This window comes from Chelonia mydas, chromosome 5 (genome assembly GCF_015237465.2).
Source record: "Chelonia mydas isolate rCheMyd1 chromosome 5, rCheMyd1.pri.v2, whole genome shotgun sequence".
NCBI classification, from domain to species: domain Eukaryota; kingdom Metazoa; phylum Chordata; order Testudines; family Cheloniidae; genus Chelonia; species Chelonia mydas.
Window position 1 is genome coordinate 30,862,039 of NC_051245.2, and position 23,945 is coordinate 30,885,983.

Sequence of the window (23,945 nt, forward strand, 5' to 3'; positions counted from 1 at the left end):
TACATTACCCTTTTAATGAAAGTCATTCTACATACATTTTTTAACATTAAAGCCTAAACTTCCTACAAAAGTCTTGCAAAGAGCAGTGCTGAGTAGGCTATCTGTACTACAAGCCTTGGTTAGAGAAGGAATGAGAGGATCTCCTTCAAATCTGCAGTCAAGACTATCCATGTAGGTTTCAGGAAGAATCACAGCAAGTGTGGGATCACTCACTACAATTAGGCAATCATCTGCACAATGGTCCAAAACAGATGAATAACATCATTAATTTAAATGATCTTTTTTTAAAGTTTGGGTTGCATTTCATTTTCAAATCCAGGAAGACATAGTTCTGATTATTTGCAAAGAAGATTGATAGGAATGACTGAGAAAGCTACTATAGGTAAGATACAGAGAGGTAGTGTAATGAATCCATGACTGCAGACAACAGACAATATTACGACATAAATCTCTCACAGTCACACGTATTCAGAGGGAAAAAGCACTACTGGAACCAAAACAGAGGCCAAAACAGAGGCATCTACCATTTGAGCTAAAGGAAAACTCCCATAGCTGCTTGGACTATTAGGACCTTCTCCTCTGTGGCTGAGCTGCTAGAGAAAACAATATAGCATACTTATACAAACACACACACACAAAATATAAATTACAGGAGGCCCAGTTCAAATAATCACAATGCAGAGTAAAAGATTATGGAAGTAACCTTACTCTAGCAATAACTCATATTGAACATTTTAATTCTGTGGAGTAAAAGGAGGTTTTTTTCCCCTCACATCAGTGATTATGCTTAGATCAGTATCATAAAGGGCAAAAAAATAAAAACAAGCATTTTATAGTCTTTCCAGCATTTTATTAATTACCTGTTATAAAACCAAACGGTGTTGTTCCTTTTCCACACCTGTTATTTCATCGGGGGGGGGGGGAGGGGGGGAGGTGTGCACCTGGTCCAAAATTTAATAAGGCTTCTAATTCTATTTTCTAGTTACGTGGGTTTTCCTGAATTTGAAAAAGTACAGTTCACAGCAAAACACATTATAGTACCTCCATAAACCATGGGTGCACATTTCTGCTCCAAAACTAAATTCTCCAGTTGGTTAGACCAGTGTAACTTCACTGAAGTCAATGGAGTTGTTCTGGTGTAACTGGAAGAGAATTTATCCCATTATATGCAAAATATAGGCAGTTCCACAGAAGAGTAAATAGTTGAGGGAAAAGAAAAAATTATGAACGTCTCATTTGGAACACTAGCAGTTTAGTGAATATCGCACTGTGTGTACTTTTATGTGATGATATAAATTAGACTTCTAAACCACAAAACAGCAAAATTTAACATACTGGGAAAGGAGCTGAGATTTGCATATCTTTGCATTCGGGGATTGATTATTATTCATAGAGAAACTGTGCAGTTATTTGGTCACCGTTTGGATTCCATCACATTCAATATTTTATTTATGAATTTATGCGAATTTCTAAAATATGCCTACTCTTTCACTCCTAGCACATGTGGCATTTAAAAACATAAGTGAATCATATTAAATAAACCAAAAGCATATTATGAACTCTGCTTAGCTCTTCCAGCTATCTGGTTTAATAAATACAACCCCCTTTTACCCACTTAGAACTATCCCAGCCCCTCCATGAGTGCCTGGGAAATGAGATGGACTTTGTACATAACCGGAAAGTCAACAGATTCTGGCTCTGTAGGATCAAGACTGATGATCAAGTACCTTAGCTGATTTCAAATGCTGTAAGAATCTCCTTGAGAGTCTGTCAAGACTCAAAATCAAATTACAAATGAGTGCCAGCACTGTGACTTGCACCAAGAAGTGAACTGGCAGTTACTGCAGCACATGAGCAAAATACTTTCCCTAGAGGAAACACAGCTAAGCAAGGCTAAGCAAGCTGTCTTCTGCATTGTGCACTACCGGGAGTTTCTAAATGGTCTTTTGGGGTAGCCCCAGGCAGAGGATAGTATAGTAATCTGATCTTGATAACCATCTGTGACAGAATACACCCTGTATTCACACCCTACACACTATTGTAATAATATTTATACAAAAAGTATGACTTGTAAGGTATTTGAAAATCAGTATTGTCCTGGTAAAGTATGTGTGGCAACGTTGTATGTGAAGTTATAAGATTTCCCTGTATGATGTTATTACACATGTTCCAACCCCCACAGCCCTGTCCATGCAGAAGTCAAATCTGTCCTAAACAAAGGAATGAATGTATACTTGCCTTAATTTGCATTTATGTAGTAAACAGTGTCATCAACCAGTGTGGGAAAACAAAGGAAGTTCATACAGGTGGAAAAATCAACAGAGAATATCCATCCACATAGACTTTTTGTCTCCTGGGTGTCAGCTGGAAATGTTTTCCAAGAGGGAGACTTGAAACTATAAAAAGGAGGACAAACAACCCCAAGGCACCCCTTTCTTTCCCCCTGCCCATCGCTTTCACTGCACTTGAAGAGACAAAGGAAGCAGCTTTTGGATTCTGGGGGAGCAGTCCTGACTGAAAGAGTTTGGTCAGTAAGACTGCTTGAAAGTATGTGGTCAGAAAACTTTGCTTTGAATCTAATATAGTCTAAGTTAGGCACCAGTTATCATTTTATCTTTATTTTGCTTGTAACTATTTCTGACTTTTATGCCTCATTACTTATATGCATTTAAAATCTCTCTCTTTGTTGTTTTATTGTTTTTTCTAATCCAATGTGTTCAAGTAGAAATGTCTGGGTAACTCCATTTGAGGTAACAAGTTGTGTGCAGAATAATGGATTTATTGTGTTCGAGCTATCCAGGAGAGGGCTGGGCAATACAGGACATATATTTCTGGGGGAAGATCCAGGACTGAGGGTATGGTGGGCTCACCCTGCAGCATACCCAAGGCTGGTGAGAGTCAAGGACTGGCTGGCTGGCTGCAGCATACATAGAGTCACAGCTGGGAGTGACTTACATGCTGAAGGCTGTTTGTGAGTAGTCCAGGTTGGAAGCTACAGCAGCAAGACATTGTAAAGGGCATTCAGTGTTACAGGGCAAGGGTGACACAACTACTCATTAGTCTGGATTGTATCCTGGTATGTCACACCACCATCATAGTCAGGTTCACATACTAAAAAAAGGTTGATACCTTCTAGCCAAATGCCAATATGAAAAGTGAATTTTGGCGATGCCTGCTACCTGAACGTTCAGGAGCTTTGGGGGAAAACTGCTCCAAATCAAGACAGCCAAAATAAATTCTCTTCATTCTTCTGAATGCTTCTCACAGGCTACAAGCATGAATTGTCTCAGATGTGGGCACTCATTACTGTGTGGCTTGTAAAAGTCAGCGATTACAACAATATGGCAAACAGAAAAACAGTAAGACATTTCTGGGAAGTTTTGACTTGCTCAGATGTAAGCATTAGCAAAGGGCAGCACTGAAATCTATAATCCTCTTGACTCATTAAAGTTGGGCAGTTCAGGTAAAATTAAAACTAGAGGTCACCCATACCTTATTTTGATTTTGGCTATAGTTAAATTTACAGTTACTTTTGGTAACTGAATTTTACAAAACAGCCTTCTTTGCTCATCCCTACTCAGATAAAGTTAGCAGTTGTCTAGCCATTTTAAAATGTGTTTAAATCCCAAATAATCAGGTGTTTCAACATCACATAGATTTATGGTGCATTTCTAGGAGTACAGTTTTATTTATTGTTAGTCTGGAAGGTGTTAGTGCCAGCCATCAAGTGGGTCTTTGACCTACAGAAAATCACAGACATGGTTAAAAGCTAGTGGGTGTGCTAAGAAATTTTCTTTCTGGCTAAATGGAAGGTGATTAAGCTTGTTTATGTACTGAGATCACTGGAAACAATAGAAGCCACCTCCCAAATCAATGGACCACATGGCAAGAACTGATCAGAAGCTTAGCATGTGGGCTCCCGCACTGAAAATGCAGGGGCTAGAGGATTGTTTGGCAAGTCTTAGACACATTAAGGAAAGAAAAGCAGGAGAAAAGTGAGTAGACAGCAAGCAAAGCACTCATAAGTAGAGCCCTACCAAATTCATGGCCATGAAAAATGTATCACAGACTGTGAAATCTGGTCTCCCCCCAAGAAATCTGGTCTTTTCTGTGCTTTTTACCCTATACTATACAGATTTCATGGGACAGAATAGTGTTTCTCAAATTGGGGATTCTGACTCAACAGGGATTTGCAGGGGGTCACAAGGTTATTTTAGGAGGGGGTCATGGCATTTCCACCCTTACTTCTGCACTGTTTTCAGAGCTGGATGGCCAGAGAGTGACGGCTGTTGGCCGGGCACCCAGCTCTGAAGGCAGTGCCTCGCCAGCAGCAGCACAGAAGTAAGGGTGGCCACACCATACCGTGCCAGCTGGAGAGTGATGGCTGCTGACCGAGGGCCCAGCTCTGAAGGCAGCAGCGCAAAAGTAAGGGTGGCAAACCATACCATGCCCTTACTTCTGCGCTGCTGCTGGCACAAGCTGCCTTCAGAGTTGGGCTCCTGGCCAGCAGCTGCCTTCAGAGTTGGGCTCCTGGCCAGCAGCCGCCGCTCTCCAGCCACCCAGCTCTGAAGGCAGCAGCGCCGCCAGCAGCAGCACAGAAATACAGGTAGCAGTACCGCACCCCTCCCTACAATAACCTTATGACCCCACCACACCTCCTTTTTGGGTCAGGACCCCTACAATTACAATACCGTGAAATTTCAGATTTAAATAGCTGAAATCATGGACCATGAAATTGCTAGGCCCTAGTCACGGCCATGGTGCTGAGAGGGAGCACAGAGGCAGAGCTCCTCAGGGCACAGAACTGACAGGAGGGGCAGTCTTGGAAACTGAAAGCAAAAACTGCCTTATATTCTTTCTACTATATTCAGGGAAACACGATTTTATATCCTTTTTTTAAAAAAAAATAAATAAACAATCCTGAACCAAAAAATATACCTGACTTGCATCATCAAATTTCTCCTCCTAACTGAAACAAACCTGAAAGGACCCAAATACTGGCTAAGCATTCAGGCCAAGGGAGCAGTATTATTGATTCCTGTTCTGTAATTGCAAGTAGCAATAGCAAAAAGCAATCTCTATGTCCGGAATCAGCAACCTTTGGCACGCAGCCTGCCAAGGTAAGCCCCCTGGCAGGCCGGGCCAGTTTGTTTACCTACCACATCAGCAGGTTTGGCCGATTGCTACTCCCACTGGCCACGGTTTGCCATTCCAGGCCAATGGGGGCTGCAGGAAGCAGCGCGGGCCAAGGGATGTGCTGGCCGCCGCTTCCCACAGATGCGGCAGGTAAACAAACCGGCCCGGACCACCAGGGGGCTCACCCTAGCGGGCCGCGTGGCAAAGGTTGCTGATCCCTGCTCTAAGTCTATTACAAATCATGTTTTTAGAAGTACCTTGCTGAAGAAAGCAGCAGTTTGAAAGAAATTTATACAACCAAAATAGCTGAATACAAACTCAAGAGTAATACACCAGATTCAAAATAAGAATAGAAAGTGCTGTCAGTAAAGTAGGAATTTTAAAGAAAAAAGTAAACCGTAACATGAGTTATTCTCTACTTAATGGTCCATTCCCTCAAGATGATAGAAAATTTTCTTGAATAGCTGATTAGTCACATATAGACCACTGACCTATAGAAGTAAATAATTTGATCAACATATCCCCATTTTCTACTGGAAGTTTTACCATGAAAAATAATAGTTTTTAAATTTGTTAATTCAAATTCAATGAATATTTTAGGTGAACAAGTTTCCTCTATCAGTTTGCTTCTGAACTATTCATTGTGACAACTGCATTTGAGTATCCACTTCCCATAGTCAATATCTGTGCTGTGTGTGATCAGTCACTTAAATCACATAGTATTGTCCCTTCTGTCTGATTCTTTGAATTCTTTAAAGTTATACTAGGTGGAAATTTGGTCCAGTATTCTATATTTAATATTTTTGGAAGTCTATGCTGAGCTGTCAGAGGAGGAAAGGAGTCTTTTGCAAAAAGAATACATTACATACTAATTCCCCCTTTTCTTCCAAAAATTTACTTACTTTAAAATTGTGTGGTTTTATTTAACAAGGTATCATCTGTTTATTGATGTTTGGGTTGTAAGGATAGGGTACTTTAGCCGGAGTGAAAAAATAATAGGTCTAGGTTAATGCCAATTTATAAATAAAGGAATTGAATTCTTGTCAAATTATCCACTCCATCTTTGTTTAAATGTTTTCTCTCATCACCACTCATTAACCAACAAGAGTTTAACTCAGGGATGGGCAAACTACGTCCCTGAGGCCGCATCCGGCCCTCCAGACATTTTAATGTGGCCCTTGAGCTCCCACCGGGGTGCGGGGTTGGGGGCTTGCCCTGCTCCCCGCGTGCTGTGGCTCCGTGCGACTCCTGGAAGCAGTGGCATGTCTCCTCTCTGACTCCTACACGTAGAGGCAGCCAGGGGGCTCCGCACGCTGCCCCCACCCCAAGCGCCGCCCTCACAGTTCCCATTGGCCAGCAACCACAGCCAATGGGAGTTGCAGGGGCAGTGCCTGCTGCCTGGCTGCGCCTCTGCATAGGAGCCAGAGGCAGGAGCTGCTTGAAATAAGCATCGCCTGGAGCCTGCACCCCTTACCCCTTCCCGTGCTTCAACCCCCTGCCCCAGCCCTGATCCCACTCCCACCCTCTGAACCCCTCAGTCCCAGCCTTGAGCACCCTCCTGCACCCCCAGCCCCTCATCCCCAGCCCCACCCCAGAGCTTGTACCCCCAGCTGGAGCCCTCCCCCTCCCGCACAATCCAACTCCTTTCCCCAGGCCAGAGCCCCCTCCCGCATCCTGAACTTCTCATTTCTGGCCCCACCCCAGAGCCCGCAACCCCAGCCAGAGCCCTCACCCCCTCCCGCATCCCAACCCCCAATTTCATGAGCATTCATGGCCCACCATACAATTTCCATACCCATATGTGGCTCTTGGGCCAAAAGGTTTGCCCACCCCGGTCTAACTACTAACATGGGTTGACATTAACTATGCTCCTGTGACAGTGTGTGATGAGTCAGGAGCTGACTCACCATCCTGTCACTCAAATCCCCTCCAATATAAGTTAATTGGGACCTAATTGGAAGGTCAATCAACATAGCAGAGCTACTACTCAGGGACTAATTAGAAGGGGAAGAAATCCCAGCAGCTGTGAGCATATAAATTGAGAGGAAGGAAGCCCTGAGAAGAGGGAAAGCTGGCGGAAGGCAGAGCTGGCTGTTCGAGCCCCATTCTATTCCCCAGAAAAAAGTGAGGGAGTTTGCTTTGCTTAGCTTGTAAATATATGTAAATAGCACTACAGGTGGCAGCCTACTGGAACAACAAAATACAACATGGTGGTGCTGGTGAAGGAGACCTGCAGTATTGTGGCCTGTACTTAATCTTGAAGGACCCTCAGGAGACACCCCATGACAGCTAGTTGGAATTTATATAAACTATACTGCAGGCTGCAGCTGTGTTCCTTCATAATGGTTAAAGGGAAATCTTCAAGACTACACACATTACTGCCTCAAAATTGCTGAATATGGCTATTGGCAGCTGGATACTAAATTATGTAAAAATGAACGTGAACCTGTGTGAAAAATATCAAATAAAAATCCTCTTATAGTTGCAGCCTATTCATCTTAGAGTTCTGGGGATATCCCAAACAATCCCAACCTGTCTTTTGTAACTTAGGTTATAAAAGAATCTCAGTGGGATAAGTGTTATTATACAAGCTTGTTTGTCTATTACTCTGTTTTCCTGAGTGCATTCTGTTGGCAGTTTATTAAAATAAGGAATCACTTATGGCCCTTCTGGTGGTTTTGGCCTAGTATTCACCATTCTTGATCCAAATATGTAGTATTTCAGATTTTTCTAAATTACATTTAAAATCACACATCACCCCATATGAAAAAAGGATCAAATCCTTTAATTTGTATACAGAGAAACAGGTTTTAATTTTGTGTCATCAACAAAGTTAATTGTTCTCTGTCAGGCATGTGCACGCATGCTCTTAATGCAGTGTAAATAAATACCAGCAAAGGTCTGAGCACTGATCACTCTGGGGGACCATACAGCTAATGGTCTTTCAAGCACAGCTCATCCTACATTTAAACTATTTTTGTTTCCTTTTAAGCTGTTATCATATCTTAATGTACAGTCTATAATCTGTAGCTGAGATAATCATGTAGAACACTGTCAAAGACTCCACTAAATTTAAAATAGCAATATGCTATTAGAGGACATGAAAGCAAAGTATGAAAATCCATGAGGAACTTTACTAAAATGTCAAAAAACACATAGAATGGGAAAAGAAATATTTTTATTGGATGAATTTCATTCGTGTATTCATCAATACTTATGGTGACAATTTCTGATTTAGTCCACATTGTTAACACATCTGTACATTTTCAAGGTCATTGGGACCTTTTTAAAAAAAGCAAAATGTTTGTTTTTTAAAAACTAATATGAATAGCTTGTTTTGGATTCTTTTTCTGTCTTCCTAGTGGTGCTCAGATATCAAGGTGAAAGGCATTGTAGAAATTCCCAGAGAAATGGACTACCACTGCTTATAACCCAACAAGCACAAAAATTGTCAACCCAAAAGCATTTCTGAGGATTCACAAGTGGAGTCAAGGATGGAGTGACGTGGCAGCCCAAGGGAGAGCTTGTTTGCCCTGGGGATTCTCAGTGGCTTCCCACTGCAGACTAGATGGAGCATCTACTCAATTATCTCTGCTTTGGACTCATTTCTCTGTTTGTTGTTGGGTTTTTCTGGTGGGGAGGAATGTTGTTTGTGCCAGTTTATTGGCCAGCAGAGATGAAACAAAACCTTTTGGAAGAGAAACCTTTGAGTACAAACGTTATGTCCCTATATTGGATTTGAGATCTCACTTCTATTATATTAATTTTAAAATATTGTGTTTGCTTATAAATTGGAAATTAGTAAATTTACTATTCATTTGTGGCACCATGGTTTGTAGCATGTCATTAACTCATTTTGATCTGAACCAAATTAATGTCATTGAAAACAATTCACAAGGATGTCCCTCTAGAAAACACAGCAGAGGTAAAAGCACAGGTTCATGGGAGGCCTGCAAGAGTTTCTTAATCACTTGTCATAGCTAAACTGAGTATAAGAATACAGTATATTGTTAACATTTAAATAATAACTACACTGTATCACCTACCATGTCATTCTAGAAGGCAAAACTAAGCAGATTTCACAAAGAAAATTCAGGGACTAATTCTAACTGGTACTGAGCATCGGCAGTTCTCATCAATCTGCATGGGATTTCTGTTTTCCAACCATCACCACTGGCTTGAACAAGTGTTTTATACTGTACTCTACACCTCTCAGGGTCAGGCCGTTAACACAAACTGATTTGTTTGCTGGATATTATGGACAAAATTAGTGTTTATATTTTTAAAGGAGCAGGAGAATCTAGTGCACTGAAAAGGATACAGCTGATAAACATATGAGATGGAAAAGGCACCATAATATCTTACAGCATTCATTTCACAAACATATTCTTTAGTTACAAAACCTTCAGGTTTCTTACCCACGAGAAGTCTTAACAGCCAATAGTTATATTTTACTGTTACTTTTGGCAGCTCCACACACTTCAAAACAAAACAAAAACAAAAACATTCATGGTCTGCAATTTCAAAAATGGAGATAAGCAAGAAACTAAATAACTGATTTGTAATTATTTGTGCAGAAACCCTTCCCAAATACTTTTTCTTGGCCATGGTAATATTTCCTGGCATGCCAAATACTAGGGAATGCCATTCATTCCTGGAACTCTGGAAATGTAACCTCTGTTAAGTTGGTAGATAGCTCCCAAAGTATTACTTTTGGAAGTGGGTAGGTAAGAAGGAGCTAACTCAAGATGGTGGCAATCACCATTTTTAAACCAGGTCAGTAATCAAAATATTCAACCTGTGTAAATAATCTAAATGGGCAGCGAAAATGCCTTTATCCGAGTCATAGATTTCATGATTCTCCATGCCCAGTTTATCTATAGCTCTTTAAAGAGTTCTAATTCTTCATTTTTAAAGGAATAGAATCTCAGTGAATGGATATATAAATATATGTCTTACCTCCTCCCACTGGTGTATGTATCGAATTAATCTCGAAAGTCGTAATAAACGTAACAGGCTGAGGATTTTTGTAAATCTCACAATGCGAAGTGCTCTAGCCGTCTTGTAAACCTCTGAATCCATCCCTTTTTCTACAATGAGAAAAATATAATCCACTGGTATTGATGAGATGAAGTCAACCACAAACCAGCTTTTTAAGTAATTCATTTTGATGATCTTAGGGTCCAATATTATTTCAGAGCTATCTTCATTGACCGTCCCAGTTCTAAAATTCATGATCAAGTCCAACAGAAAAACAGTGTCTGATGCCACATTGAAAATAATCCATGGTGTTGTTGTTTGTTCTGTAAAGAATGTGATTCCAACTGGTATGATGACAAGATTTCCAACCATCATTATAAGCATTATTAAGTCCCAGTAAAACCTACAGGAAATAAAAACAACAAATAGAATTATTGATGTAATTATAAAATAAAAAACATCAATTTAATGTTGAGTATCTATGCTGTAAGCCCTTTGAGACCAGGTTCTTGTCTTTGCATCTGTCTGTAAAGAACCTGGCACACTGCAGGCAATGTATAAATCAGTGGCAGCTTTGCCTAAGAGAGGACTACACGATGAGACCCATACAGAATATTATCTTCTCTGTGTATTTTATTTATTCTATTAAGACTATGAGAGTTCTTTCTTTTTAGCCATTTGAAATACGCACAATCACTGCAAAGACTAATCATTATATAAACATTACACAATCTGCCTACTAGTGATTGGCATCTGGGATAAATGCAGGATTGTGACAAGGCATTAGTTTATTCCCTCCATGGCATATCTGAAAGGTGAATATGTGATTCAGTAGATATCCCCAGACTTCCTGTCAAAACCTATCAGTATGTTTACATAAAAAGTACTGATGCCTGGTATCAATCATGAATGCTTTAGCAAGCTAATGAAGTTCTTTCTTGCCTTACATCCAAATGAAAACCCAAAATCTAGCAGATAACACACTAAGTATGTCCATGCCATAACTGCATTGGAATAAAACAGTAAACCCAGAAGCAAAAATAAGACCCAAACAACAACATCCAAATCTTCACCCATTTTTTCAACCTGAACAAAACTATCTTTTGTAAGGTACTACAATGTTTGGATAGTAGAGCTGGGAAAAATACTTTTGGAAAACAATGTATTCACTCTAACATGCAGCATTGGTCAACCAGAAACCATGAATGAATTTACGTGGAGTTCACCTAATACTTTCGGCCAGACTGAAAAGTTCTGGAAATGTCAAAATGGAACATTTTGTTTTGATCCAACTTGAAAATTTTCCCTTCAATTTTGGGCATTTTGATGAAAAAGCAAAGTAAGATGATAATCACAAAATGGCCTGAGGACAGGGAAGAGAAGAAGGAAGCCTCCCTTATAACCTTTATCCTGGCGGTTAGAGAACATAGGACACTGGGATATTCTAATACGGGTTGTTCTCAATCTCTCCTGTTGACGCTGTCACATTTTGCCACCTCTGTCCGCATATCTATTCAAAGGACACCGTCATAGAACCTAACCATGTCAGCCACACCATGAGGGGCTGGTTCACCTGCACATCTACCAATGTGATATATGCCATCATGTGCCAGCAATGCCCCTCTGCCATGTACATTGGCCAAACCGGACAGTCTCTACGCAAAAGAATAAATGGACACAAATCTGATATCAGGAATTATAATATTCAAAAACCAGTAGGAGAACACTTCAATCTCCCTGGACACTCAATAACAGATTTAAAAGTGGCAATTCTTCAACAAAAAAATTTCAAAAATAGACTCCAAAGAGAAACTGCCGAATTGGAATTAATTTGCAGACTGGACACCATCAAATTAGGCCTGAATAAAGACTGGGAGTGGATGGGTCATTACAAAAACTAATTTCCCCATACTAATTTCCCCCTACTGTTACTCACACCTTCTTGTCAACTGTTTGAAATGGGCCACCTTTATTACCACTACAAAAGTGATTTTTCCTCCCTTGGTATTCTACTGTTGAATTGTCTCGTTATCCCTGATTGTAGTGTATCAGTCTCAAATCTCTAATGTTTACTGCAGAAATGGGGAGTCAGGCTGGTAACCTGCCAAACAGAACATGCATCCATTGGGATTGGGATGGAAGGGCTTCAGGCTGCGACTTTAAGTAGAGAGCTGCATTACTTCCCCACAGGACACAACTCAAGGGAAAGTAGGCTTTGTAACAAAGGGGACAGAAATCAGAAAGGAATAGTACCACTTCTTAAGGAACATAAGAACAGCCATACTGGGTCAGATCAATGGTCCATCTAACCCAGTATCCCGACTATGACAGTGGCCAGTGCAAGATGGTCCAGAGGGAATGAACATAAGAGGGCAATTTTGAGTAATCCATCCCCTGTCATCCAGTACCAACTTGTGGCAGTTGGATGGTAGGGACAACTGGAGCATGGGGATGTGGGACCTATCGTCCAAGAACTTATCTAATTCTTTCTTTTAACCTAGTTATACTTTTGGCCTTCACAATATACCATGGCAACAAGTTAAACAGGTTGACCATGTGTTATGTGAAGAAGTACTGCCTTTTGTTTGTTTTAAATTTGCTGCCTATTAATTTAATACATTATATAGAGGCAGAAGACAAATGATGTAACTAATTACACAACGGACTAAAACCAACTAGTAAGTGAACTATAGAGCAACCAGAAAGATTCCATATACTAAAAATCTTTGCTCCAACAGAAGTCAAAAGAGATTAGTCTTTATTATCAAAATATCTTTAAAATGAAATGCAAAAATCCACACAGAACAGACTCTTTCAAGTAATTCCCTATCTATTTCATGCACTCTTATTTCTTTCTGGTGCATTTGAAACCTTGCTGCAAACAAAGAGTGAAAGCAAAACTTACAAATTTTCCCATTTTTTCCAGACAAATTTTGTGGCTCCAATCTGATTAACACCTTGATAACACTGCTGGTAGGGTGCACGCTCATTGGAGTAAATGCCTAACAGTCCATTATCAAGACTAGTACAAAGGATCTTGAGTTTATACAACAATAGGGTTGTTGGACATGCTAAAACTGCCACATAGATGAGAAAGCTGTTCTACTTTCACATACAATAGTGCTATAGCCCATAATTACCATCCCTGCAATCACTTCTACAAAATTATCTCCCAAAGTGATTTAACTGCTTTGAGAGCATTTATGAACTTCGCCAAGAAATCCTGAAAACTGTTGGAAGAGAACTAGAATAATCACATAGCACAAGCACATTTGTCCATGGTTCACTTCTAAATAAGCCATTGCTTGACTTCTAATTGACCTGGAAGTTTAAGAGCCACAGGAAGTAGTTAATAACTAAGGCTAACCGAGCCAAACACCAACCAGACAAAACCCAGAATGCTGAATGGAGAAATTTCATCCCAGAACAATCCAATGTATAAATGGATTAATTATACATTGTGATTATGCAGACCACTATGCTCTTCCTTGCACTGAATGTCAGCAAAAAGTTATATCAGAATCAGAGTTTATAGAACAAAATAAGATCAAAAAGCTAGATTATAGGATTGTATCAAAGTTCTGAATATTTTTTATTCCACAAACAACAGACTGGACTTCTACATAGAATGCTTCCGCCGACGTGCACGGGCTGAAATTGTGGAAAAGCAGAATCACTTGCCCCATAACCTCAGCCGTGCAGAACACAATGCCATCCACCGCCTCAGAAACAACTCTGACATCATAATCAAAAAGGCTGACAAAGGAGGTGCTATCGTCATCATGAATAGGTCGGAATATGAACAAGAGGCTGCTAGGCAGCTCTCCAACACCACTTTCTAAAAGCCATTACCCTCTGATCCCACTGAGGGTTACCAAAAGAAACTACACCATTTACTCAAGAAACTCCCTGAAAAAGGACAAGAACAAATCCGCACAGACACACCCCTGGAACCCCGACCTGGGGTATTCTATCTGCTACCCAAGATCCATAAACTTGGAAATCCTGGACGCCCCATCATCTCAGGCATTGGCACCCTGACATCAGGATTGTCTGGCTATGTAGACTCCATCCTCAGGCCCTACGCTACCAGCACTCCCAGTTATCTTCGAGACACCACTGACTTCCTGAGGAAACTACACTCCATCGGTGATCTTCCTGAAAACACCATCCTGGCCACTATGGATGTAGAAGCCCTCTACACCAACATTCCACACAAAGATGGACTACAAGCCGTCAGGAACAGTATCCCCGATAATGTCACGGTAAACCTGGTGGCTGAACTTTGTGACTTTGTCCTCACCCATAACTATTTCACATTTGGGGACAATGTATACCTTCAAATCAGCAGCACTGCTATGGGTACCCGCATGGCCCCACAGCATGCCAACATTTTTATGGCTGACTTAGAACAACGCTTCCTCAGCTCTCGTCCCCTAATGCCCCTACTCTACTTGCGCTATATTGATGACATCTTCATCATCTGGACCCATGGAAAAGAAGCCCTTGAGGAACTCCACCATGATTTCAACAATTTCAATCCCACCATCAACCTCAGCCTGGAGCAGTCCACACAAGAACTCCACTTCCTGGACACTACAGTCTAATAAGCGATGGTCACATAAACACCACCCTATACCGGAAACCTACTGACCGCTATTCCTACCTACATGCCTCCATCTTTCACCCAGATCACACCACACAATCCACACAATCCATTGTCTACAGCCAAGCTCTGTGATACAACAGCATTTGCTCCAGCCCCTCAGACAGAGACAAACACCTACAAGATCTCTATCAAGCATTCTTACAACTACAATACCCACCTGCTGAAGTGAAGAAACAGATTGACAGAGCCAGAAGAGTACCCAGAAGTCACCTACTACAGGACAGGCCCAACAAAGAAAATAACAGAACTCCACTAGCCATCACCTTCAGCCCCCAACTAAAGCCTCTCCAAAGCATCATTAAGGATCTACAACCTATCCTGAAGGACGACTCATCACTCTCACAGATCTTGGGAGACAGGCCAGTCCTTCCTTACAGACAGCCCCCCCAACCGGGAGCAAATGCTCACCAGCAACCACACACCACACAACAAAATCACTAACCCAGGAACCTATCCTTGCAACAAAGCCCATTGCCAACTATGTCCTCATATCTATTCAGGGGACACCATCATAGGGCCTAATCACATCAGCCAAACTATCAGAGGCTCGTTCACCTGCACATCTACCAATGTGATATATGCCATCATGTGCCAGCAATGCCCCTCTGCCATGTACATTGGTCAAACTGGACAGCCTCTACGTAAAAAAATGGACACAAATCAGATGTCAAGAATTTTAACATTCAAAAACCAGTCGGAGAACACATCAATCTCTCTGGTCACTCGATTACAGACCTAAAAGTTGCAATTCTTCAACAAAAACACTTCAAAAACAGACTCCAATAAGAGGCTGCTGAATTGGAATTAATTTGCAAACTGGATACAATTAACTTAGGCTTGAATAGAGACTGGGAGTGGATGAGTCACTACACAAAGTAAAACTATTTCCCCATGTTTATTTCCCCCCACCACCCCCCACTGTTCCTCAGACGTTCTTGTCAACTGCTGGAAATGGCCCACCTTGATTATCACTACAAAAGGTTTATTTTATTTCCCCCCACACACTCTCCTGCTGGTAATAGCTCATCTTAAGTGATCACTCTCCTTACAGTGTGTATAATAACACCCATTGTTTCATGTTCTCTGTGTATATAAATCTCCCCACTGTATTTTCCACTGAATGCATTCGATGAAGTGAGCTGTAGCTCACAAAAGCTTATGCTCAGATAAATTGGTTAGTCTCTAAGGTGCCACAAGTACTCCTTTTCTTTTTGCGAATACAGACTAACACGGCTGCTACTCTGAAACAAAATATAATGTTATCTGATTAGTTATTAAGAAAATTGATGACTATCTCATTTTGAAAGAATTCATTTTTCCTTTAGAAAATTCTCTAGTTACCCTTCTATTTGTACGGTATTGTGTATCTTTCCCTCAGGACAGATGGGCTGATGGACCTGCTCCCGGCATCTAGGGTCATAGATTCTAAGGCCAAAAGGGACCATTGTTATCATCTAGTCTGACCTCCTGTATAGCACAGGCCATGGAGCTTCCCCAAAATAATTCCTAGAGCAGACCTTTTAGAAAAACATCCCATCTTGATTTTAAAATGGTCAGTGATGAAGAATCCACTGTGACCCTTGGTAAATTGTTCCAATGGTTAATTCATCATCATCATCATCATGTCCCTCTTATGCTCTGGCGCTTAGGGTAGTGACGAAGCTCCTCCACTGCTGTCTGTTTCTGGCAAGTCTTTCAATGGTTCCGCAGCTGTGCCCCAGGCTTTTCAGCTCAGCTTCCACAGCTCTTCGCCATGTTGTTTTCGGGCAGCCTCATTTTCACTTGCCTTCAGGTGTCCATCTTATTGCTACTCTGGTGATGGAATCAGTTTCCATCCAAAGCACATGACCGATCAATCTCCAACGCTTCCTGGCAATGATGGTGCTCAGATCCTCTTGGCTGCACTGTGTCAATAGATATTGGTTTGAGATTGTTCTGGGCCAAAAAATATGGAGGATTTTTCTGAGGCAGGTTGTATGGAATGAAGACAGTTTGGACATGTTATACTTTCTTATGGGTAATTACCCTCAGTCAAAAATGTACACCTTATTTACAGTCTGAATTTGTCTAGCTTCAACTTCCACTTGCTGGATCATGTCATACCTTTCTCTGCCAGATGGATTTCTTCAGTTATAAAATTTGTTTTCCCTGGCTAGGTACTTATAGACTGCAGACAACTGACTGGGAGTCAGGGAGGGAAATGAGTGGGGAGGGACTGAGATTGGCCCAGCAGCTGGGGGAGGAGGAGAAACAGACCAGCTGAACAAGGAGACTGGGAGTAGGAACCATTGTAGGGAGAAGGGAAACAGATGTATCAAAAAGTCAGGGTGCAAGGGAAGAACTGGGACTGGCTGGACAGCGAGACAAGCAGCCAAACATATAACAGATGTTAGTTTCATTGCCTAAAGCACTACTGGATGTTGACCAGACACTATGGTGATGAGCATGGTATAAAACCACATAGGGAATAAAATAAACTGTGGAGGTGGAAGGAATAAGGGTGGCGTAGACAGACTGGACAAGATGCACGGGGAAGGGAAAGGGGAGACAGTGGTGGGTGGGAGAAGGGGAGAGAAAAAGAAAAACATTAGATTGCAGGGCTAGGAGGACTAGGACTAGCTGAGCAAGGAAACTGGCGACAAGGAGCCTGCGGTGGTGGAAGAGATTGGGGCTCATGGCTTGTCTACACTACCGGTTAAGCTGATGTAACCTATGTCACTCAGGAGTTGAAAAGCCACTCCCCTAGTGGAGTATTGACTTAAATCCGTGTTTATACTGTGCTATATTGGCGGGAATCACTCTCCGCCGATATAGCTTCTGCCTCTCGTTGAGGTGGAGTAATTACGTCGATGGGAGAGTACTCTCCCGCGAACGTAGCACGTCTTCACCGATGCTCTGCATTGGTGCTAATGTAGCATAGTAGTGAAGACAATCCCTTAGACATGAAGCTCAGAGGGGAAGACTAGGACTGGTTGGGCAAGGAGACCGGAAGAGCCTGAAGAGTGCAGACTGGAATGGTGATAACAGTAACTCCCTTCCTTTGAACCATAATTTTCAATTCATGTGCACTGTGAGGAATGATCCCAATTTTTAAATTTTACATGCATTTATCAACCCAGAAACTAAATAGCCTGACTTCTAAATCAGTGGGAGTTCTAATATTTCATAGTCAAATTTTCATAAGAAAGTCACAAAATAAATTGTATGACTTTTCAGTTATGAAAGGAGTTATTTTAAATAGAAAAAATATAAAACCAGGTAAGTCGTGGTTGTTACTAAAGTGTTTTCTGTTTTATTTTAATATATGAATTTTGCTTTTAATTACATCTCTTCCATTACAGATTGCTAAACCTCTTTACTTACAGTCACGCTACTCTACATTCACTGATGATATAGTGCTTTTGATACCTCTGGAATCTACTGAAGCTTTGTTGGTTTATTTATTGCCACAGGACATCCTAGTTAAGATGAAGAGTCAGTTTAAAATGCATGCCTACCCAATAGTGATTAAGAATTAATTAGCATTACTTAATGTTTGTACTGAGCTTTGCATTGCAAAGCAGTAGATGAGCTCTATGTAGCATTTTGTTCTCTACCTATTCAACTAGCCTGGGGGAAACTGAATTTTATTTTAAAATCATTTCAACTGTCACTTATTTTAGTTGTTGCAGAGACCCTGCTTATTCCATACATATTTGGGGAAAAAGTTACTCAGGTTTGTTTTTCCCTTCAGTATTCCACTGTCTTGAAGCATGGGGAATAATGAGCGCTTCAGCAAGGAACAATGTCCTTGATGATATTTATTTTCAATCTATGATTTCTTCTTTAAGGCACTTCCAGGCTGATCTAACATAAGTTGTCAGTGGGCTCACAACTCCAGTATGCATCTCTCAACTGGACAAGGGTTGGTGTGACTTGAGGCTACACAGCAAACTGGGGTTTTCCTACAATCAGACTGCTCTGAATTCCATAGAGTAGAAGAATATTGTGGATGCAAGACTTGTGTTCGGATTTAGCAGGTGCAATATCTCAGAAATATACAATGGGAATATCTCCCCTAATTTTAAGATTAAGGTCCTTGGGGCCTGAATATTTATAATGTAAGGTTTTCCAAATGAGGGTGTTGCATCAATATGTGCCTTTTTTTTGCCTGTATAACCATGTAAACATATTAGTATTACCCTTGCTCCTTCTCCTTAGGCTCGTGCTGTTCATTACAGTCCCTTGTTGTTCCATTTTGCTTCAGAGAAGGTTTTTCGCATGAGTGGGTGGGTGAAATTCTGTGGCCTGCATTGTGCAGGAGGTCGGACTAGATGATCATAATGGTCACTTCTGACCTTAGTATCTATGAATCTATGAAGCTTCACTGAGCTCTACACAGGTAGATCGGCACAAAACCCACATGGTCCACCAGCCTGAAGCTCAGTAACCAAGTTCTTCAGGTCAGGAACAGTGTTTCATGTGTCTGTGCAGAGCTTAGTGCAGTGAAGCTCCATTCCTCAATAGGTCCTTTGCAGACTACTTCAATACCAAATAATAATGGAATTTCCCTGGCTGTTTTTAATAAGTGTGCAACTATTTGCTAGAAAGCAGTAAAGTGCTCTATCCTGAAAAATGTGTTCAACCAGTGAGGCTAGAGCTATTGCCTCATTTCATATGCATATTCACAATAGCCAATACAGCAAGGCAGAACTCCTTCAGAGCTCTGCCTCTTTCCAACACACACCTTTGTCATCAGCATTGCCACAAGTCACATTCCATGTCATTAATGGAAATGACATTTACTTTTTTAAAATAAATGTATGTATCTTTACAGTAGAACATCTAGATCCATTTATAAAAAGGAAATTTGCATTCAACTTGTATATGTGTGCATTAACAGTTCACATAGAAAGTTGGCAGATCACTAGTTATAACAAGCGTGTATGCACAAAATGCATTTTAAAACCATTGTAATTTGGCTACATGAAAACTGATGTTACCTGAACCCTGAAAGGCACATTTCTGACCTACATGCTATGTCCTTGACAAACTTTGTTTCTCTCCTGTCCCATTCACACAACTGAACTATTCAAAATAATGTCAAACAAAAAAGTGTAATTACACAACTGTGTTTTCCTCCCCAAAATGAAAAAGAAATCACTCTACAGCTGAGAAGAAATATTCCAGTTTTCAGGGTGAGAGGCAGAAGATTGATAGAGTTCTAAGTATTTGAAAAGAATCCTCAAGAATGAAAACTTGTTCAACATTAACTACATGCTCCACCTATAAATATTTATCAATATATAAAATCAAAACCCAATAAAATATAAAGAGAATTATTTAACAATCTACTTCACCAGCAAGATTTATATTTTGGTTGAATGTTTTATTCTCCACTATCCACTTTGAAGTGTCATAGTACAGAAATTCTTTCTGATCTTTGAGAGTTCAGACAAAGTATTTCCTACTCTTAAGTGACATCGCACAGCACCGGTACTTGCTCTTCACATCATCAACCCAAAGTATGGGTTAAGGGCGACAAAGGAAAGTGTTTGCCTGCAAGTAAAGTTGCCTATAGCCGTAACCACTGATAAGCTGCTAGAATTAGCACTCATAGAAGTTTCAATCACAGACTTATGATCTGAAAATATAATCATGAAAAGTAAAAGTAAAATTATTTCTAACAGTTAAAACTATTATTGTTTTGACAAACTAGAAGGAAACTTCTCTTAACGTACTACATTGAAAAAACACTTGAGTTAAAGTCTATTTTCACTTTTCAGCCAGGTTCACCTTAAATTCAGTTGACTAAATATAATGAACATGGATCTTTCTTTCAGCAGAAGAGATTTTATTTGAGAGATTTGGGAAAACATTTTTAGTCAGATGTTAATGTTCCTTAAGAAAGATAGGTTTAAGTTTTTAAGAGAAGAAATGTTAATTTGCTTTAATCCATATAGTATATAGACTGTCAGTTATGAACAATTCAAACAAATAGGCAGGGATTTATGCTGAAACCCAATATTAACTAAAACATCCAGTTAGACAATATATTTTATCCTTGGCTACAAAGTTATCAGGTATATGTCACCTCTATATCATAAATATAAGAATTAATGTTGTAACATAGAGTTTACAGGCCTCAGCTCTGTAAGATATTTAGCTTAGCCAAACAAGACCCCAGGCCTAAGGAAAGATTTGACAAAAGCAACTACCCAATAAGTGACCCTAGAATGATTGTAAGCTGTCACAAGAGAGCAATGACCTTATATCACAAGATGTCATGAGACAGAATGCTGCATTAAGTGTTTTATACTGCTGGTATTTAGGAGCTATGTTCTGTAATGTACCAGTTAAAGCCAGTTAGAGTATTTGGGGGATTTTTGCAGACATAGGGTATTATAATATGCTAACCATGTCTTTATGGTGGTTGAATAAAGTAAATGTTAATAAATGTAAGGGGAACTAACAAGTTAGCCTATAAAAAGTGGGGCACCCTAAATTTAGTTGAGTGTGGAAGTGTAGATAAGGAAAAGGGGTTGAAACCTTCATAAAGATGCATGGACCCCAGTGGGCATCAGTGTACCATTATAAAAGCTGTATCGCATCCTGTGTGCTTTGGAACACCCCAGGTGAGATCCACTGGTCACAATTAGGACCATGAAGATGACGAAGAGGATGACTGACACTCTGGGGTTCCCCCCATTTTCACAGAATCATAGACTCACAGGACTGGAAGGGACCTTGAGAGTTCATCTAGTCCAATCCCCTGCAGTAAGTATTTTCTAGTATTGTCTAGCCTGCTCTTAAAAACCTCCAATGATGGAGATTTCACAACCTCCCTGTGAAATTTATTCCAGTGCTTAACCACCCTGACAGTTAGGAAGTTTTGCCTAATGTCCAACCTAAACCGCCCTTGCCGCAATTTAAGCCCATTGCTTCTTGTCCTATCCTCAGAGGTTCAGGAGAATAATTTTTCTCCCTCCTCCTTGTAACAACCTTTTATGTACTGTGACAAAGCTCCTCCTCTGTCTTGGTGGGTCCTGCACTTATTGGCGGATTTGCTTGCCTCAGAGATTCACGGCAGCCCTCAGTTTGGCCACTTTTGCTAGTGGCTCAAACCTGCCATTCACTCAGCTAACCTCATCACTGGTCAGCATGGAGAAAAGGAAGGAGAACAATCCCCACAGTCTCCGCTGGTCCACCTAGTGGGTCGGGGAACAGACCAGGGACCTTCCCCTCTGGTGGGACCCACAGTCCAGGTCAACTCCTCCTGTATCCAATAAGGAGTTGGGGGAATCCTGGGCCCGCCCTCTACTCCGGGTTCCAGTCCAGGGCCCTGTGGATCACAGCTGTCTACAGTATTTCATGTAACACCTGTGTGACAGCTACAACTTCCTGGGCTACTTCCCCATGGCCTCCTCCCAACACCTTCTGTATCCTCACCACAGGACCTTCCTCCTGATGCCAGATAGCGTTTGTACTCTTCAGTCCTCCAGCAGCATGCCCTCCCACTCTCAGCTCCTTGCGCACTCCTCACTGACTAAAGTGAGGTCCTTTTTAAATCAGGAGCCCTGATTAGCCTGCCTTAATTGATTCTAGCAGCTTCTTGATTGGCTCCAGGTATCCTAATTAGCCTGTCTGCCTTAATTGGTTCCAGCAAGTTCCTGATTGTTCTGGAACTGCCCGTTACCTTACCCAGGGAAGAGGGACCTGCTTAACCTGGGGCTAATATATCTGCCTTCTATCATTCTCCTGTAGCCATCTGGCCCGACCCTGTCACAGTACTTGAAAACTGTTACCATGTTCCCTCTCAGTCTTCTCTTCTCCATACTAAACAAGCCCATTTTTTTCAATCTTCCCTCATAGGTCATGTTTTCTGGACCTTTTAATAATTTTTGTTGCTCTTCTCTGGACTTTCTCCTATATGTCCACATCTTTCCTGAAATATGGTGCCCAGAACTGGACACAATATTCCAGTTGAGGCCAAATCAGCGTGGAGTACAGCAGAAGAATTACTTCTCATGTCTTGTTTACAACACTCCTGGTAATACATCCCAGAATGATGTTTGCTTCTTTTTATTTTCTTTTTTTTTTTGCAACAGTATAAACTGCTGACTCATATTTAGATTGTGATCCACTATGATGCCCAGATCCCTTTCTGCAGTACTCCTTCCTAGGCAGTCATTTCCCATCGTGTATATATGGAACTGATTGTTCCTTCTTAAGTGGAGTACTTTGCATTTGTCCTCATTGAATTTCATCCTGTTTACTTCAGACCATTTCTCCAGTTTGTCCAGATCATTTTAAATTTTAATCCTGTCCTCCAAAGCTCTTGCAACTCCTCCCCACTTGATATCATCTGCAAACTTTATAAGTGAATAAGTGCCATTATCTACACCGTTGATGAAGATATTGAACAGAACAGTACCCAGAACTGATCCCTGCAGGGCCCCCCTTGATATGCCCTTCTAGCTTGACTGTGAACCACTGATAACTACTCTCTGGGAACGGTTTTCCAATCAGTTATGTACCCATCTTATAGTAGCTCCATTTAAGTTGTATTTCCCTAGTTTGTTTATGAAAAGGTCATGCGAGACAGTATCAAAAGTCTTACTAAAGTCAAGATATACCACACCTACCACTTTCCCCCTAACCACAAGGCTTGTTACCCTGTCAAAGAAAGCTATTAGGTTGGTTTGACATGATTTGTTCTTGACAAATCCATGCTCACTGTTACTCATCACTTTATTATCTTCTAGGTGTTTGGAAATTGATTGCTTAATTATTGTTCCATTATCTTCCCAGGTGCTGAAATTTTGTATCTGTTCTGTTTATTTCTTCTCCTTGGTGCAGGATTTTATGTTTATTACTGCAAAATCTCCTCATATTGCCCACAACTCTGACTACTCTAACTTTCTTTAGGTCACTTGTCTACGGTCCCAATACACAAAAGTATTTAGGCTCCTGATTTCCATTGAAATCAGCCAGTCATACAAGCATAGAGAGGCTCTTTTGTGGATTTTAATTGGTTTGGGAAGAGGGAGAGTGTCATCAAAAAGCCTCTGAAATCCAGAGATAGTGTCAGTACTCAAAGATTGACAAACTCTTTAGTATGGTGATAGAAGCAAATTTGCAAGTCATCAGTATATTATGTACATGATTTGAGATTCAGGCC

The 23,945-nt window shown here is 40.9% G+C and overlaps 1 protein-coding gene across 2 annotated transcripts in view; it reads right to left on the reverse strand.

Annotated features, from left to right (window-relative positions):
* The window catches only part of HCN1 (hyperpolarization activated cyclic nucleotide gated potassium channel 1), a 302,872-nt gene that overhangs the window by 267,981 nt on the left and 10,946 nt on the right, over nt 1-23,945 (reverse strand). For both annotated transcript variants that reach the window (XM_043547367.1, XM_043547368.1), the window contains exon 2: nt 10,096-10,519. In XM_043547367.1, the coding sequence (XP_043403302.1) occupies nt 10,096-10,519 (424 nt within the window). The remainder of the gene's footprint in view (nt 1-10,095; nt 10,520-23,945) is intronic.